At 42.5% G+C, this 20617-nt stretch overlaps 1 protein-coding gene across 2 annotated transcripts in view; it reads right to left on the bottom strand.

The window, feature by feature from the left end:
• Window positions 1–11708: 11708 nt before the first annotated feature.
• OSBP2 (oxysterol binding protein 2) overlaps window positions 11709–20617 on the bottom strand; it is a 387724-nt gene continuing 378815 nt past the window's right edge. For both annotated transcript variants that reach the window (XM_069754235.1, XM_069754244.1), the window contains 2 exons: window positions 18629–18849; window positions 11709–15264 (listed from right to left, as the gene is read on the bottom strand). In XM_069754235.1, coding sequence (XP_069610336.1) covers window positions 15122–15264; window positions 18629–18849 — 364 coding nt within the window. In that variant the 3' untranslated portion in view covers window positions 11709–15121. The remainder of the gene's footprint in view (window positions 15265–18628; window positions 18850–20617) is intronic.

Raw genomic sequence — 20617 nt, forward strand, 5'->3', positions numbered from 1 at the left:
TCTACCTGTATTCTTCAAAACTTTCTTATATTGCATTAATAGCCTACAATATTCTGGAGCTGCCTACTGATAAATATCTGGCCACACCAATAACTTATATTTCATGTATTTAAACTAACTGCAAAACTCTTACTATTGTGACAGAGCTATGATTGAAAGGCGTTGCATGATGTTTGAAGGCAGCGGGTTCAGGCACTATAAAATTATCACAGCAAGATCCTAGATAAACACCAAGAAATCCTCAGCCTCCTTAGAGATTACATACATATTAGACCCAGAAACTAGCCCTTCCCCTATAACAGTCACGTTTCCTGGATCAGGTAAGAAACATATCTGCTAAATGAGAAAGTGAAAAAGAGGAAAATCTTGTCCTATACAAGATCCATCTGGTTCCTTCAATCATGCCAAGTACAGACAATAATTTACCGTATAATAGTCCTAGCTAAAGTCTTAGATTGGTAAAATGTTTTCAGACCAATGGGCATTTAAACTGGGGGTATTTGTTAAAAATATGAGCAAAGTAATGATGTTCATTGCATTTTTCACATATTGTAGTTCTGAGGGTCCTATTATGAAAGGGGACATCCACATTTTTTTTAGAGTGGTTCATGTGTCTGAAAACGTGCCCCAGATGTAGTGGTCAAGGCTGCAAACAGAGGTTTTTCAGTACTTTTACATTGATGACCTATCCTTAGGTATGATTGACCAGGGTCCGACACCCGGCAGCCCCGCCGATTTGCTGTTATCAGTGTCGCTTGGACGCCTGCCAGAAATATTCACTTGCAGAGATGCTCAGTCTTCTGGTAGTGGCCGAGGCTTAATACTGCTTATCCACCTTCTTTACAAATCAAAGGATAGGATATCACTGTAAAAGTAGTGGACAACCTCTTTAAAGTGTATTGATCATATCAGGTGAACTTGCAGCAGAAAGTCTGTGTCGGCCTCTAGCTCCTCTTCCTCCTCCCTTCTCCTTAGACTTTTATGAGCAGCAACTGCCATCACCTATCTCAGTAATGGGAAAGTCTACATTCACTGATCTAAACTTTCTCTAGTCACCTTCCACAACAGCAATATTGGAGGATGTCTCCCTGCCTTTTTGTTGGGGGCTCCGAAATTGCTGGCATGTTGGGGCGTTCCCATCGGGGTTTCCCCCTGATGACCTGGGGGAAGAGGAGCACAAGCAAGAACTCTGTGACCTCGATCCTTTAATCCTGGTTGGGGGATGCCTCCAGGTAGGACCCATTGTGTGACCACTGACGGACTAACCAGGGACAGTGACAAACTCCCCCTTTCTGCTTTTGCAGAGTCCAACGTCCACCCTCCTACTGTAAGTAGTGGATGAAGGTCCCTTGCTATCTGGGTTATGCCCTCATGGGAGACTTAGTCCATCTTTCTCTCTCTTTAGCGAGACAGGGTCCCTGCCCCTAAAAAGGATAAAGTCCCCAGCGGCAAGTGTGGTTTATGTGCTACCAAACTTCCCTCAGCACATAAGAAGCTTTGCCAGCCCTGCAATGATGAGGTGTTGTGTGCCGAAGAGCCCTCCCTGTTGGACAGCATTAAATCCCTCATCAAACAAGAGGTCATATCCTGTATATCCGCCTTTTCCTAGGCTCCAGTACTATAACCCCCTTTTCCTAAAAAAAGGAAGATGCCACCTGTGGAGTCTGATTCAGGCGAAGTCCGTACCTCTGGTTCGGAGAATGTTTGTGAGTATAAGGGATCTACTCCCACCCCTAAGTCAGATAATAAAAAATATTATTTTTCCTCTGAAGATATGGAGGAATTAATTAGTATGGTGAGAAGCACCATATGGGCTGAGGAGAAAGATAAGCAGTCAGTGCAGGACGAGATGTTTAGGGGGGCTAAAACCTAAAAGGTTTCCCCATACATGAGAATATCCAAAGCCTTATCAATCATGAATGGGACCTCCCAGAGAAAGGATTTAGTGTCCCGTCAGAATTAAAAAATTGCTTTCCCCTAGATCGAGATATGCAGGTCCCTAGAAGTAGATGTGCAGGTGTTCAGGGTGGCAAAAAAAGACTGCTTTTCCGTTTGAGGACTCGTCTCAGCTCAAAGATCCCATGGATCGTAAGATCGAGAGCTTACTAAGAAAATCCTGGGACACCTTCACTAATCTGCTAAAATCAAATGTGGCTTCCACCTGTCACTAGATCTGTTTCTTTGGCTCCGTACATCAGAAGACCACCTCACTCAGGAAACTTCTAGAGAGGAGATACTTGACTCTCTTCCCCTCCTTCAGAAAGCAACAGGGTTCCTTGCCGATGCTTCTGCTGAATCTGTACGTATTGCAGCGAAGTCCACAGTCCTCTCCAACTCAGCTAGGAGAGCTCTGTGGCTGAAGTTACATAGTTACATAGTTATTAAGGTTGAAGGAAGACTATATGTCCATCTAGTTCAACCCATGGCCTAACCTAACATGCCCTAACATGTTGATCCAGAGGAAGGCAAAAAAAACCCATGTGGCAAAGAGTAAGCTCCACATTGGGGAAAAAATTCCTTCCCGACTCCACATACGGCAATCAGACTAGTTCCCTGGATAAACGCCCTATCAAGGAATCTAGTGTATATACCCTGTAACATTATACTTTTCCAGAAAGGTATCCAGTCCCCTCTTAAATTTAAGTAATGAGTCACTCATTACAACATCATACGGCAGAGAGTTCCATAGTCTCACTGCTCTTACAGTAAAGAATCCGCGTCTGTTATTATGCTTAAACCTTTTTTCCTCCAACCGCAGAGGATGCCCCCTTGTCCCTGTTTCAGGTCTATGATTAAAAAGATCATCAGAAAGGTCTTTGTACTGTCCCCTCATATATTTATACATTAAAATAAGATCACCCCTTAGTCTTCGTTTTTCCAAACTAAATAGCCCCAAGTGTAATAACCTATCTTGGTATTGCAGACCCCCCAGTCCTCTAATAACCTTGGTCGCTCTTCTCTGCACCCGCTCCAGTTCAGCTATGTCTTTCTTAAACACCGGAGACCAGAACTGTGCACAGTATTCTAAGTGTGGTCATGGAGTGGTGACATTACCTCTAAGGCTAAGCTTTGCTCCATTACCTTTCAGGGACACCATGTTTTCAGTCCAGCTCTCGAGATCTTGGAGAAAGCTACGGACAAGAAGAAAGCGCTCCTTGAGCGGAAAAACCCCATAAAGCGTTTTTTTCGCCCCTCCCGAGATCAGTCCTCCCAGAGGGAATACAAACGGAAGGGCAAATCAGACCATTGGAGCTATCCAAACGGTGGAAAGGGCAAGAATATCCTTGTCCCCCACCACCAGCAAACTCCTGGCAAGCAATGACTGCTCCCCTGTCGGGGGTTGACTCTCGGGCTTCCTCACTCAGTGATAATCCATCTCCACAAACCAGTGGGTTCTCTGTACCACTCAGATCGGATTGAAACTACAGTTCGAGAGTTTTCCCCCCTCAATGCCTAAGAGTCACCTCACTACAATCCCTACACCTTCAAGACTCCTTACTGTTAGGTCTTCAAGGTCTGATTCAAGCAAAGGTGATCTCTCAGGTACCCCTAAAAGAGATAAGCAGAGGACACTATTCTTGCCTCTTCCTAGTAGAGAAGCCTTTAGGGAAGCACAGTATTATCATCAAACTGAAACCCCTGAATCAAGTTATCACGTACAGAAGGTTCAGGATGGAATTGATCATATCAGCAATCCCAATTGTCATTGGACAAGATTGGGTGATGGCTACAATCAATCTGAAGGATACCTATTACCATGTGCCGATCCACCCAGAGGTTCCTCAGATTTGCAGTTTCCCATGGTCATTGGGTCAGCCATTACCAATTCAATGTCCTCCCATTCAGCATTTCATCAGCACTGTGGGTATTCACCAAGATTATGACAGAAGCTGTAATCTTCATTCGTCATCGGGATTTGCATCATTCTGTATTTAGACGACTTCCTCATCGTCGCACCATCTATTGCCCATCTAAATCTAGATGTGACAAAGACCTTGAAAATCCTTGAATCCCTAGGCTGGATCCCAAATCTGGAGAAGTAAGATCTTCCTTCACCAAGGAAGAAATTCCTGGGAATCCTCCTGGATTCAGAGAAGAGAGCATCCTTCTTGCCCAGAGATTGTCAACTCAATCTTTTTCAAAGGATCTCCAAGTTCAGAGACCAGAGGGCTCCTGCCCTGAGGGACTCAATGTCTATCCTGGGATCGCTGACATCATGCATCCAGGAAGTGTCCTCGGCTCAAGCCCATATACAAGTCATCCAGACTCATGTTCTCTCACATTGGGACAGGCATCAAAATTCTCTGACCAGGATAGTTCCCCTTTCTGGTCATGTGAAGTCTTCCCTTGCGTGGTGGCTAAGCTCCCGAAACCTCCAGCGGGGGGGGTCAGCTGGGATCAGCTCCCCCTGAAAATACTCACTTCAGATGCCAGAGGGGCTGGGGCGCTGTGGTAGAGAAAACCCACTTCCAGGGTTTAAAGTCCCCAGACATCAGATCCAGTTTTCCTCAAACCTCAGAGAAAGCAGTAGAGGAGGCATTGAGAGCCACACCTGCCCTTGTACAAGGTCATCATGTACGCATTTATTCTGACAATATGACAAGTTGCCTACCTCCGTCACCAGGGAGGCACGAAGTACGTCAGACTGAAATCGATCGCTGTAAGAATTTCTTCTTGGGCAGATAAACATCTTCTCTCCATTACAGTAGTCCATCTGAAGGGATCCGCAAATGTTCATGTGGACTTCCTCAGGAGAAAGGATGTCCATCCGGGGGAATGGTGCCTCGATCCAGCAATCATTCTATCCCTTGTGACAAGATGGGGGATTCCGGAAGTGGATCTGTTTGCCAATGGCCAGGACGCGAAAATGAAGACTTTCTTTTCCCTGAATCCTGCAGATGGGGCATTGGGAATAGATGCCTTTTCTCACCCCCAAGGGGTTCAACCTGGCCTATGCCTTCCCACCGATCCCGATTCTAGCAAAGACGTTACAGAAGATACGGTCCGATCAGGTCACCACTATTCTAATTGCTCCCATGTGGCCGGGAAGAAATTGGTACAGCGCTTTGATGAACATGGCCCAGAAAGGTCCGCTACTTCTGTCCCACAAAGACGACCTCCTTCATCAGGGTCCTCTGTTACACCCGAACCTTCACAGGTTGAACCTTGCGGCCGGGCTACTGAAGCGAGAATCCTAAGAGCTAAAGAACTTTCAGATGAAGTGATATAAACTCTCCAGAAGAGCAGGAATGCCATTTGTGGCAATGCTTGGATGAAATTCTCGTTCTGGTGTTCTCCGAATATTCCAGATCCCTTTCACCATAACATTGCTCAGATTTGGGGTTTTCTTCAAAGGGGCTTAATCTAGGTCTTACACCTAGTACCCTGAAGGTGCAGGTGTCAGCTCTTAGCTCTTCCTTTGGCCAGAACTTAGCTAGTCATCGCTGGAGAAAGTGTTATATGACCTCAGCAGCTAGAATCCGGCCTAGGCTTCCCAGCTGGATTCCCCCCTGGGATTTAAATCTGGTGCTTCGCAGTTTAACCAGAGATCCATTTGAACCTCTGTCATCTATGAGTTTAAAAAACCTTACTCTTAAAACCATCTTTCTGGTAGCAATTACTTCCGCTAGACGTGTAGGGGAGCTGCATGCCCTATCAATGCAAGAGCCCTACTTAACAGTTACTGCAGATAGCATTATCCTCCTCTTAGATCCCTTCTTTATGCCTAACATAGTCTTTCATAGAGGTCAGTATATTGTGCTACCCTCATTCTGCCCAAATCATTCCAATACAAAAAAAGAGACCTTTCACACCCTCGATGTTTGTAGGGTGGTTCTCTACTACCTCCATCTGAAATGTATTAATTCAGCCTTCAGGATAGAATAAAGGGCAAGAAGGCGGCTAAGAATACAATCGCCAACTGGATCAAACAAGCTGTCTCATACTCATCACAGAATCTATCTCCTCCTGAATCACTGAAGGCTCTTTCTACACGTTCAAGATCAGCATCGTGGGCAGAGAGAGGGGACGCATCTACCGACCAGATATGCAGAGCTGCCACCTGGTCTTCTGTCCATACGTTTACCAGACAGTACAGAATAGATTTTAATAGGGATTTAACATTCGGCAGACAAGTTCTACAGACAGTTGTCCCTCCCTAAGGAATTAGTTGTTGGTATTACTCCGATGTTGCTGTTGTGGAAGGTGACTAGAGAAAATAGAATTATACGGTTTCTGGGAACCTTCCATGACAGCACTAATTTCCCTCCCTATTTGATGTTCTTATTGGATGATTCCTGCACTTTGGTGGTAACTATTCATGCTAGTGTGTACGGAAAAACACTGATGGCTGTAGGAAGGGGAGGGGTATTTAACCTCTTTGCGTTTCCTGTCTCCATTAGGGCGGGGGACATCCTTCGATGTTGCTGTCTTGGAAGTTACCCAGAAATCGAATTACCGGTAAGACTAATTCTAGTTTTACACATCAGTTGATAGTGAAATATCAATCTGGGAGGAGAAAGAAGCAGATTTCTCTGATGAAATATGCTAAAAATTCTTACCTTCACTTGTACTATTGTTTGATGAAAAAAATTAAAACAACAGTTACTCTTTAAAACGTAACCCTAAGAGATCAACTCTGTTATGGCTGATATCAAACACTGTTTTGTGTTGCTTTATTATTATTTTCTTAATTTTAAGATATTTTTTACTTATAAAGGTTGCGTAAAAGTGATTTCTCTATTTTATGAGCTTTATTCTGCTGTGCATTAATAAAAAGCAAGTGCAATCCACACATGCCCACAAAGCCTATATAAAGAGATTAGAGGAGAATACGGTAGCTTTGTAATGGCCATGTAAAGGAGCCCGCCACCTTTTTTGTCACGTTTGTATGAATCTTGACAGATACAATTTTTTTATGAAATTGGAGGCAAACAGAGATACATTATGCCCCAATTACCTTTCATCGTTGTTATACTACAGCCCACCAGTAGTACAGTCTTATTACAGCTGTGTACATAAAGCATCAGAAAGAGATAATGGGAACATGGTCTTGAGTTAGGGTGCTTTCACATTGCATTTTGTCACACTTTTTTTTGGTCCCGTCGGGGCTTATGGCCAAACCTTCCCCCCCAAAATGATGGGGACATTAACTATGATGGTATAAAAAAAGTGAATGTGCGCTCTGCCGTGCATCATTGTTGGGCGTAGACACCTACTGGAGGCAAACACTCAGATGTAGTAGACTGGGTGTCCGTCTCCAGTAGGCATACACAACCAAAAATAATGCATGTCAGAGCACACGTTCACTCTGTCTACACCGTTCTAGTCTATGGCCCCGTCGACGCACACACCCAAATCCGGATTTGCGGGGGTTTCGGACATAAGCCCCGATGTGACCAACAAACGTTTGACAAAACGCCCTTAGCCACAGACATTACAGAGCTGTGAGATGAATCATTGCTTGGCCAACATCTAACTCAGTAGGAGAGTGAAATAAACACCTGCCAGATCGCTTTAGCATTTCTAATTTCCTTTGGAAACAAAGCATCAACAAGTAAAATGCTACCCGTGGGAACCTAATTTCCAGTTGCAGATAACATACTTGTCCCAGGTCAATAGATTGTCAGCATTTCCATATAGAATTATTGGAAATGGCTATTTTTTTTTATTTGTGACCAGCTTTCGAGGTGTACCCTGTTTGATGGAAGACCCTCATTATGTAATATTCACCAGTCATCTGCTAGTTAGTTCTGCCCCTTCATTCAGCTCCTGGGTGTACTGCCATTTATGCCTCTGCTCTAGAATAAAGCTGCATTTACATTGAAAAATAATTTCTTAAGAGCGTTGTTAAAAATGCTTGTTTTATGGTTATGTTGCTGTGTAAACAGGCTGCCGATCACCTGACAAATGAGCGAAAGTCTCGTTCATCGGATTAAATGATCTTCTGAGTAGCACAAAAGATCCTTGTTCTTGGCAGTGCATCATCCTGTGTAAACAGGACTCACACTGCTGAGAACCATGGCAGTCTAAGCGCACTGAGTGATCTATTACAGAACGCTTAAGGTACCTTCACACTGAACAATTTAACAACGATATCGCTAGCGATCCGTGACGTTGCAGCGTCCTGGATAGCGATATCGTTGTGTTTGACACGCAGCAGCGATCTGGATCCTGCTGTGACATCGTTGGTCGGAGCAGAAAGGCCAGAACTTTATTTCGTCGCTGGATCTCCCGCAGACATCGCTGAATCGGTGTGTGTGACGCCGATTCAGCGATGTCTTCACTGGTAACCAGGGTAAACATCGGGTTAATAAGCGCAGGGCCGCGCTTAGTAACCCGATGTTTACCCTGGTTACCAGTGTAAATGTAAAAAAAAAAAAACACTGCATACTTACATTCCGGTGTCTGTCCCCTAGCGCTCTGCTTCCCTGCACTGTCAGCGCCGGCCGGCCGTAAAGCACAGCGGTGACGTCACCGCTCTGCTTTACGGCCAGCCGGCGCTCACAGTCAGTGCAGGAAGCAGAGCGCCGGGGGACAGACACCGGAATGTAAGTATGTAGTGTTTGTTTGTTTTTTTACATTTACACTGGTAACCAGGGTAAACATCGGGTTACTAAGTGCGGCCCTGCGCTTAGTAACCCGATGTTTATCCTGGTTACCAGGGGACTTCGCATAGTTGGTCGCTGGAGAGCTGTCTATGTGACAGCTCTCCAGCGACCACACAGCGACGCTGCAGTGATCGACATCGTTGTCTAGATCGCTGCAGCGTCGCTAAATGTGATGGTACCTTTACTCCATTTTGCCTGCGTAAACAGACCATTAAACTTCCACTGATCAGTAAGGTTTATCGAACGGCGGTCATATCGAGCTGCCAGTTGGTCCATTTAAATGGACCTGAAGGAGTGCCACAGATCTATGACCGTTAACTAGTTTCACTCTATAGTGCGGCATAAGCTACAGTGGGGCAAAAAAGTATTTAGTCAGTCAGCAATAGTGCAAGTTCCACCACTTAAAAAGATGAGAGGCGTCTGTAATTTACATCATAGGTAGACCTCAACTATGGGAGACAAACTGAGAAAAAAAAATCCAGAAAATCACATTGTCTGTTTTCTTAAACATTTTATTTGCATATTATGGTGGAAAATAAGTATTTGGTCAGAAACAAAATTTCATCTCAATACTTTGTAATATATCCTTTGTTGGCAATGACAGAGGTCAAACGTTTTCTGTAAGGCTTCACAAGGTTGCCACACACTGTTGTTGGTATGTTGGCCCATTCCTCCATGCAGATCTCCTCTAGAGCAGTGATGTTTTTGGCTTTTCGCTTGGCAACACGGACTTTCATCTCCCTCCAAAGGTTTTCTATAGGGTTGAGATCTGGAGACTGGCTAGGCCACTCCAGGACCTTGAAATGCTTCTTACGAAGCCACTCCTTCGTTGCCCTGGTGGTGTGCTTTGGATCATTGTCATGTTGAAAGACCCAGCCACGTTTCATCTTCAATGCCCTTGCTGATGGAAGGAGGTTTGCACTCAAAATCTCACGATACATGGCCCCATTCATTCTTTCATGTACCCGAATCAGTCGTCCGGGCCCCTTTGCAGAGAAACAGCCCCAAAGCATGATGTTTCCACCACCATGCTTTACAGTAGGTATGGTGTTTGATGGATGCAACTCAGTATTCTTTTTCCTCCAAACACGACAAGTTGTGTTTCTACCAAACAGTTCCAGTTTGGTTTCATCAGACCATAGGACATTCTCCCAAAACTCCTCTGGATCATCCAAATGCTTTCTAGCAAACTTCAGACGGGCCCGGACATGTACTGGCTTAAGCAGTGGGACACGTCTGGCACTGCAGGATCTGAGTCCATGGTGGCGTAGTGTGTTACTTATGGTAGGCCTTGTTACATTGGTCCCAGCTCTCTGCAGTTCATTCACTAGGTCCCCCCGCGTGGTTCTGGGATTTTTGCTCACCGTTCTTGTGATCATTCTGACCCCACGGGGTGGGATTTTGCGTGGAGCCCCAGATCGAGGGAGATTATCAGTGGTCTTGTATGTCTTCCATTTTCTAATTATTGCTCCCACTGTTGATTTCTTCACTCCAAGCTGGTTGGCTATTGCAGATTCAGTCTTCCCAGCCTGGTGCAGGGCTACAATTTTGTTTCTGGTGTCCTTTGACAGCTCTTTGGTCTTCACCATAGTGGAGTTTGGAGTCAGACTGTTTGAGGGTGTGCACAGGTGTCTTTTTATACTGATAACAAGTTTAAACAGGTGCCATTACTACAGGTAATGAGTGGAGGAAAGAGGAGACTCTTAAAGAAGAAGTTACAGGTCTGTGAGAGCCAGAAATCTTGATTGTTTGTTTCTGACCAAATACTTATTTTCCACCATAATATGCAAATAAAATGTTAAAAAAACAGACAATGTGATTTTCTGGATTTTTTTTTCTCAGTTTGTCTCCCATAGTTGAGGTCTACCTATGATGTAAATTACAGACGCCTCTCATCTTTTTAAGTGGTGGAACTTGCACTATTGCTGACTGACTAAATACTTTTTTGCCCCACTGTATATGTAAGAGGCCTCTGACATAGTCCTGATTTTATATACATGTTCACTGATCCTCACATGGTTAAATAAGTGTATATAAAAATACAGCTGCAATAGTAGTAGGAAGAATACGTCTAGTAAAATGTCTAAACTACTCTAGGAACTGCACACTAGGTGGAGTAGATTATAGTCCCATGATTTCCAGACAGGTGACAACAGGAGTAGTTAACGCACTAACACCGCTACTGTCACTAGTCACTGTAGCTACGTCACCACGATGTCTGTATAAAAGGGCAAATTTATACTTTTTATATACTTATATAAAAATGGTTTGTTCTTTTAAAATCTGAAGCCTAATCTTGCACAGTCTGCTTCTAGATGGAGCTAGGAAAAATGATTTGAGTTTAAATTTTAATAGCACATTATGGAACTTGAAAATTTAACTTAACCAGGAATTCATTTTTCAGTTTTTCTCTAATAATAAAAAAACTATAATGAGCGCCTCCAGTGTATTGTAATAGGATTCAAAGGGAACCCGTTATCGAATATAGGGTCTTTCAACTATTGCCAAGGTCTTATACATAACAGTAATAACTTTCCAAAGATGTTACCCTCTGAAATGGAATTTAGAGCAAAACAAATCAAGTTATAAAGTAGGCAGTCATGCAGTATTAGTATTATAAGGCACCTCAAGCGGTATCCATAAGCCGTGAAGCGTGAAGCACTAATATGTGCATGGACTAGATGGCGCTAGAGCTGCCTTGTAGTTCTAGGTCTGTATGACTGAGGGGAGACCGGGACCACCTCCTTGACTCTGTACTATTAGTATCCTGTATGCACACATGGATTTTTCCTCTCCGAACCCTGTTCACACAGGTTATATACAGATGATCAGGTTTTTAAATACATCAGATAGGGATTGCATACATTAGTTAGGACTGCTCTGATAAGGGTATACCGTGAAGATTGGTAGAGCAGCTTAGTATACATTTTTTGCAAAAAACGTATCAACCAAATACCCTGTTTTTTACATCTTTTACTAGCACTTGCGGATTACTGCAACATTTTTTCAAACTGAGTGTTTTTGGTTTTACTATTCTCTTTTGTGTCTTCTGTACTATTAGTGATTGCTGCTTTTTTATTTTTTTCCCTTCTTCTTTTTGCTGTAAGTGCCATTTATGAGAAGAATTTGTTTAACCAGTGACTACTATAAAGCTTTAACACCATGGTGACCATGTAGTAACAGAATATCCTTTAATGCTCTACTTGGTATTAAAGCCGCCATCAGTCTTCTGTAAATCTGTCTTGGTTGCAACACAAGTACGTTTGGGTTGTGAGGTTGGACCAATGCCAATTTCAAAATCAAATTAGAATTTTCCAATAGATTCTGTCACCCATGACACTCAGATTAGCAACTTATGCATTCACATAGGTAACTTAACCCCTATGAAAATCATACCTGTAGCACAGATTTCACTCGTTTCATTTGATATAAAAAATATTTTATTAGCTATGTAAATGAGGGATCCTCCGTGCACCCATGGTAGGGCAAGGGCTCAGTGCACTGTTCCACCCCTTCAATTACAATCCTCCGCACCTTTCATTAGGTTGATTGACAGCGCTGACTTACGAGTGGTGTCTGAATTGAATCCCTGCACATCCACACTGACACTGTAGGACCCCAACAAGTGTACACACACAGTATTAGTGTGTGTGTCCGCCCATCCCCCTCTCTTTTCTGAAGTGGCCGCTTGCTGCACACATAATCACACAGTAGCGGGCACCCGATGCCGCCAGGAGAGGAGGATGAGCACGAGCCTGCATTGACACTGTGTGCACCCAGCTCCTGCGGTGTCAGTGCGGATAGACAGGCCTATTCAATTCAGGCACCAAGGACCCGTCATTTACATATGTAATAAAAGAGGTTTGATATAAAACAAATTAGTGAACTCTACTATGTTTGAGTTTTATAAGGGCCAAGTCCCCTATATGAATGTACAAATAGTTTATTTTGAGTTTTGGGGGTGACAAACTCCATTTAAGTCAGTTTTTACGTAGTTACATTTATTAAAGTATGTTGATAAATTTGGATGAATCTGAACTAATCATTTAGTATATCCTGAATTGGTGATCATTTAATCAAAAGGGCAGCAAAACCACGCTATCAAGTCATAGGTCCACATGGTCTACTATTGAATATGCCTCATTACCTCATAAAAACAGCTTTATTTTGTATCAATCTCATTAAGTATTATTAGATATGCAAGAAAAGTGTCAGAGTACAGATATGCTATATCTTAAGTGCCTGTCTTATTACTTATATTACTTTACTCCTGTGTAAAATGTGATGAACACAAGAACGCAATATTTGGAAATCTCTAATAGCTGTATTTTCTTCAAAACATAGAGCACAGATCAGAAGGTGAACATTAGACATTTTCCATTTCATCTGAAACTATTAACTCAATTAGAAAATGATGGCAGCCAAACATGGTGAAAGCACAATCAATGCTGAGTGTTGGGCGTCATTCAGACGTCGATGTTGCACTTATGTGATGTATCCATTCTTTTCAAGTACCCATTATACTTTATGGTGCTATACCCATCTGTGTTTTTCTCGGATTGTGTGTCCGTGCAAAACTGGAGATACGTCAATTTTTTCTGGTATCATGGGTGGAAAGGGCCAATACAAATCTATGGGTCCATGAAAATCACGTGAAGCACACAGATTGCAAAGGATAGAAGAAGCTTTGTAATTTATTTATATACTTATCCATCCTTGAAAAACACTGATGGTAAAAACGGACCATACACTTATGTTTAAACACGAACGTGTGAATGAGGCCTTATACAGAGGTTTTAGAAAAACACATGTTCCTATCTAGACAAGGTCTATTTCAGAGAAGGCCTTGCATACTTCATCAGGACAATGCTAAACCACATACTGCCTCCATCACAACAGCTTGGCTTCATAGAAGAAGAGTTTGGATAATGAACTGCAGTCCAGACATTACACCAATAGAAAACATTTGGCGTATTAAGAAATAAAAAATTCTACAAAGACCCCGGGCTGTGCAGCAGCTAGAATCTTACATCAGACAAGAATGAGACAACATTTCTCGCCCAAAATTCCAGCAATTGGTCTCCTCACTTCCCAGATGGTTACAGACTTATGTAAAAAGAAGGGATGATACTCAGTGGTAGACAGGGCCTGGGCCAAACTTTATGGAGATGTATTGCTCCCATCAATTTACGGTAGTTATTTTTTTTTTAAATGAAATGGATAATGTCTGACCTTCAGCTTCTGATCTGTTATGAATAAAATATAGCTATAAGAGGTTTCCACATCATTGCATTCTTGTTTTCTTTACTTGTTACACAGCGCCCCAACCTTTTTTGGGGGGAATTTGGGCTGTAGATTTTGGAACAAAGACTGGACTAAGGGCATATGCACCTGTCAAATCACGTGGGAACCCTGTGTGAAAGGACACAGAGCCTCTGGAAGCAGTCTGCGAGCTGCTGTATGGAGGAATAGTATCCATCGTACAAGCCTAATGGCATGTGTTGGGAAATGCCGTGTTTTATTCTTCTCATAGATCTATTATTTACCTCCTATGGACATCATACTATGGATTAGTACAACACGGATCCGTTCTACGACACTGTGCACGAGGCTTATACAACATTATATCCCTACTATCATGAAGAATAAGTAAATCAGTTGCAACATTGTCTTGTCATACAATGGAACCATGTAATGAAGCAGTTTAATAACCAGTCATTAATAGCCCAGGCTTACAAAGCAGCGCTGGCCTTTGGGCTACCATTTCACCCTGATCTACTTAAACATGAATACAATTGCCTAGTATAAGAGGGGCCATGATCTTTGGAAAAGTATCAATAAAAGTGCACTAGTCAATTAAAAAATAAAGATATTACACAGTGATCTTAATTGTAACTGAATACCGGACCCATCATTTGGTGTACAAACTTTTCAAGAAATGTACAAATGGCCACTGTCATCAGAAATAGTGATTTCCTCGCGGCCCATAATTAAAAGCATATTATCATTTGTTAACAAGAATATACATATGCATTTAATGTACATAAATAAATTATATAGCTAAGAGTACCTTCATATTCTAAGCTTTTCTCAAAGTTTAAGATTGTACTTGTGAAAGATTTACTTCAGAACTAGAGAAAAACCGTTATTGAATAAAGCCCAATTATATATATATTTCTTCATATATGTATGTACGTGTATATATAGTAAATGTTAAAATAAACGTCAAAATAAATATTCTTATTTCCCAACTATTAGTTGATAAAAAAAGAAATTCCAATGTTGTAAAACGAAAAGCTTTAAAAAATAAGCGTGAGATCCCTGTTCCCCCTCGAATTTCCCGCTCAGATCTGGTTATTTTGGCATGTGTTTTGGTTTGTATTTCTGATTTTATTCACATTGAAAGTCGGCCTTTGCCGCCTGTTCCTGAGCGTTAAGAGTCTTAGCCTGCTGTGTGCGGCCCCATCACTGAGGCCGGCGAGATCTGTGAGCTTTTGTTGTCTCAGGCGCTGTCAGAAAATATCAGGACATTTCGACCAGTCTTGCTTTTCTTTGCTCTCCCAGTATCCTCCTTTATAAATACACATGAGCTCGTTGGTGTATGGATCGACCTTCCTCTCAAACCACAGTGGCTGATACCCTTCATAGTCGTTACCTGCAAAGGACATGTACGGGGGCGGAAGAGAACAAGAACAAATGTTATAAGAAGAAGTGCTGCATGCCGATGCATATGGAAACAGAGTTACCTCACAATGGCTTCCACCCATGAAGGAGACGGGTCACTGCTTTAAAGACATTGATGGCAGGGTTTTCTTTTATTCCGCTCTTTGACAAAAGTATTAGGGTCCATACAGTTTATGTTACTACCCCGCCCTTTCACAAGAGTTATGGGGGTCCATAAAATTTATATTAGTACCCCACCCTCTGACAAGATTTATGGGGGTCCATAAAATTAATATTAGTACCTCGTCCTCTGACAAGAGTTATGGGGGTCCATAAAATTAATATTAGTACCTCGCCCTCTGACGAGTTATGGGGTCCATACAGTTTATATCACTACCATGCCCTCCTGCAAGAGTTATGGGGGTCCATGCAGTTTATATTAGTTCCTCAACCTCTGACAAGAGTTATTGGGGTCCATACAGTTTATATTAGTAATATAAGAAAAAAGGAGAAACAGGAGCATATAGTCAATATGTAAAATGAGCAATCTTTATTTATACAAGAAAATTTAAAAGAAGGGTATAGGACATAAATATGCGTAATAATATTACCATGACATAACATAGATAGGGGAAAAAATCCCACATCCCACTGCCCCAACGTAAAGTAATCAGATGGTCGTAATATAACACCAGGTGGGCACCTATGCGGGTGACCACATAACGACACCAGACAAGTAAGGGCCAAAAAAGCACACTGGCAAGAGGCAGAAATATCTACATCAATGCTGGCACTAAGCTAACGAATGACTATCTGTGTGCGGGGCTAGAAAAAATGTTTATGCTAGCACTAATGGTCCCTGCCACGCAAAAAAGACGTAACATATCTAGAGCAAGTAATACAGTAATATAGCGTGACAGGAAACCACCACCACACATAACACTGAATAAGGATGTATAGCTAGTGTGTATGGAAGACCGGAAAACGGCCCTAGTGCCGACAGTTAAGGAACATGCCAGGTGCTCACCTGATATCCGTTGGGGGAGAGAGATGCAGGGGACCCGCCAGTAGAGACGCCCCGACGGGGAAGCGTAATATTATTACGCATATTTATGTCCTACTAGATTGTGGCCCGATTCTAACGCATCGGGTATTCTAGAATATGCATGTCCCCGTAGTATATGGACAATGATGATTCCAGAATTCGTGGCAGATTGTGCCCGTCGCTTATTGGTCGAGGCAACCTTTATGACATTGTCGCCATGGCAACCATTATGACATCTACGTCGATACTGTGCCCGTCGCTGATTGGTCGAGGCCTGGCGGCCTCGACCAATCAGACGCGGGATGTCTACGTCCTTTGTGACATCATCGTCGCTGTGCCCATCGCTGATTGGTCGAGGCCTGGCGGCCTCGACCAATCAGAGACGCGGGATTTCCAGGACAGACAGACAGACAGACGGAAAAACCCTTAGACAATTATATATATAGATACCCTTCTTTAAAATTTTCTTGTATAAATAAAGATTGTTCATTTTACATATTGACTATATGCTCCTGTTTCTCCTTTTTTCTTATATTTGATATTTGGAGCGATTATATAGAGTCTGGGGGATTATTACATACACGTGTCCGCTTTTTCCAGATTTCTGTTAATATGCATTTAGCTTCTTGGTTAGTTTATATTAGTACCCTGCCCTCTGACAAGAGTTATGGAGGTCCATACAATTTATATCACTACCCCACCCTCTGACAAGAGTTATGGGGGTCCATAAAGTTTATATCACTACCATCCCCTCTGACAAGAGTTATGGAGGTCCATACAGTTTATATTACTAACCCACCCTCTGACAAGAGTTATGGGGTTCCATACAATTTATATTACTACCCCACCCTCTGACAAGAGTTATTGGGGTCCATACCATTTATATTACTACCCCACCTGGTTTAACGGTTGTTCTGATTAATATTCTCAAGTTTGGATGTTCGTCATTATCCAACGAATAGGTGAAGCTGCCTTATGGCTGGTGGTCAGATTACTGGGTCCCCCACCATCCCCACAGCTCAGAGTTTTTTTCATGCGCACGGCTGCTGCATTCATTGGTGCCGAAGACCAATTGAATGTGGTTCTACAAATAGCGTGTCAGTGAGCATGATTGGCCACCGCTACATTCATATAGGGCTCTTTAGAGTCTCGGTTCTCGGGATTGGTGAAGTCCCAGCAATCAGGAGAATATCCCCTATCTCATTTATAGGGAATAACTTACAAACTTGAAAATACTCTTTCATAGAAGTCCATCAGCCAAATCTGACAGTATAAACAAATTCTTAAAATGGCGCAGGCACATGCAGTTCATGAATATTGAGCAAAAATTAAAAAAAATGCTCTTTCTTTTCATCTTTAACCTGTTATGTGCCAGTTTAGCGCAAAAAAGGGCACTTGTTCTGCTAAAGTCTTGCAGAATTAACGGAAAATATTCAGGCAAACATGAGATCACTCCAGGAAAGTACCGAAGAAAATTTGGATACTCTAAACTCTGCCCATGAACTAATAAAGGAAAAAAACAGAAACTTATAAAAAGCGACTTTAAAAATGACACAAATGGAAAGATGAATATGGCATGAACAAAAACAAAAGGGCAAAACACCAAAAGCTCAACAAAGGTATGCGCAAATGCAATAATGAATTGGGCCTAAAGCTTTGTAGGACAAAAAGTCATTGTAAGAATTGAGCCTTTAGTGCTCTAATCACTGCCCCCATTCTGCATAAACTAAGCCTCCTGGCCACAACAGTAAGGCAATGTTGTCAGCCCACTCTCCCCAATAGGGGGAATATACCACAGGGTTCAGTCCATATTGAAATCCAAACATAAGGGAGGCCAGCATCAATGGATAAAGGCCATTTTGTTTTCTTCTTTGTTAAAATAATACACAAGCCACATAAAAACACAGGAGAAAGTACTTACTGAGTTACTCGTTTCATGCTCTTTCAGCCCTTAGACAGTGTACAATAGAGCCTGAAACGCGTAACTCAGTGAATTCTTTCTCCTTTGTTTTCATGTGGCTCGTGAATTATTTTAACCAATAAGTAAAGAAAGTGGCTTTTATCTGTTCATGTTGGATTCCCCTTTTCCTGGCCACACCAGGGTGCACCACGAAACCTAATTAGCAATTAAACTTTAGTTTCTGTAGAACAGAGACACCGATGAGAACACTAGAGGAGCAATTTGTATAAGGGGTCTATCCCCTACAAGGTGTGTGCTTAGCTGACACTGACAGTTTGATCTAATGGACTCCCTTTAAAAAGCATTTAATAAAATACAATTATTCACATGAAACAAATAGGACCCGAATACCTTCTTCTAAGGCCTCCACCGCCTGTGCCTCTCTCCTCCGACGAACAGCTCTCTGTTTTTCCTCCAGCCGCTGCTTCTCCCCATTGGCCTCATCCCACTTGCCGTTCTCCATTAATCGCTGGTCCGGCCGATGCCGACTATCCGTGGGAGCAGTGCTGTCATCAGATTCATTTAGTGTAAGGGCAAGTTCAGAGAAGAAATACATATTTTCTGCATTGTCACTGTTAAAAAAAAAAATATTTGGATTATTATTGATGTCAGAAAAAAGCCAGAAGTTGATGTTTGCATTTTCTTCTAACATGACAATTAATGCAGTCTATTTACCATGTGGCATTTACCAGGTCCCATTGATCCTAGATTGCATGAACTGCAGATAAATTAAAAATCTTGAAATTTTGATAATTGTGTCACATAAGAAAGGCTGATTTAGTAAATCAAGCGATGTGTTACTTGCTTAAAAATATTCTTAATTAGATTGCTTGACCCAATAAAGTTAGAATCTCGGCTTTAGCGATGGTACCGATGTACTGTACATGTATGGCTATGCTCACATCTGCTATACATTAGTACCCGCTTCCATTGACACTGTCGCATGGCAGAACGTGTCCTTTTGCCACACATTTGGGTTATGATATATACCGTAGTTAAACAATTTTAATAGTGTAAATGATTATTCTTGGCAATAAAGCAAATGTTGACTTGCACATCTATGCAGCATATAGTTGCAGAACTCCAAGCTATAGATTAGGTGAATGCCTCGAGGAAAAAACCTGACTTTAGCACAAGCGCATATTTTACCCTTTTACAAGCGACCTTTACTGTCACTCAAATGTTACTTTTTTTTGCAAATGTAAATTGCGCTACAATTACCATCACTGTTTATTGCCAATGTGGAAAAGAACCTTTTCTGGCATCAAAGGTTAATGAAATCTCTCTGCATGCAGGTCGGTCAATTCATCTGTAAAGTTACAGAAATTCTGATCTCACCCAATGGCGCAGGAATCAATATAGCACCTTTCTACTAGGGCTAATAACTGAAGAAAACAGCTTTTTGTATTTATGGAGCTTTATGTGACTAGTGGTAAAGCAATGTTCCTGAAACCCACACATCCACTTCAGAGCAGGGCTTATGTTTCCTTTATTAAAGGGGTTGTCCAGGACTAATTTAATTATTTTTAACTGTGAGCCAAAAAACTAACAGGCAGGTAGTTGCTAACTACCTACCTGTTCTGTCTGTAAAGTGAGGTGCAATTAATGGAGCTCTGTAAGCAAGTTACATAAACATACATATAATTATTAAACCTTCAGGCTGTAACTAACAACTCTGCTGGCATCACAGCATGGCCTCACATCTCTCACACAATCTTACCCACTGCTCCAGGCCATGATGTGCTTTCTCTTTAATGCCAGCTCCATGTTCTATGTCTCTGCTCTCTGCATGCCTCATGGCTATGTGTATAGGGGGCCGGCGCCTGAACTCTCTGGTTCTTATAGGAATCAGGTGCACCTGTCCAATCAGTTCCTGACCAATTATCAAGAGGCCTCCTGTATATAGTGCAGCTCCACCCTGTGGTCTGGGCCTGTGCAATGTGTTAGGCTACGTTCACATTAGCGTCGCTGTTGCGTCGGCGACGCAGCGGCGACGCGCCCCTATGTTTAACATAGGGGACGCGTGCGTCTTTTTGCACGCGTTTTCCGACACGTGCGTCGTTTTAGACGCTAGCGTCGGACGCAAGAAAACGCTACAAGTTGCATTTTTCTTGCGTCCGATTTCGTCAAAAAACGACGCACGCGTCGCAAAACGCGCGCGTTTTTCCGTGCGTCGCGCGTTGCGTCACCGACGCAGGGCGGCGCAACGCTAGTGTGAACGTAGCCTTAGCTCAGTTAGTGTTTAGCTGCTGAGTTTGCCTGGCCTTGCTCTGAGTTACTCCCTCTGAGCTTTTCTCTGTGCTTTTGCCTTGTTCTTGTAGTCCGCCCTCCAGGAGGCAG

Source organism: Ranitomeya imitator, chromosome 1 (genome assembly GCF_032444005.1).
Source record: "Ranitomeya imitator isolate aRanImi1 chromosome 1, aRanImi1.pri, whole genome shotgun sequence".
Classification (NCBI taxonomy): domain Eukaryota; kingdom Metazoa; phylum Chordata; class Amphibia; order Anura; family Dendrobatidae; genus Ranitomeya; species Ranitomeya imitator.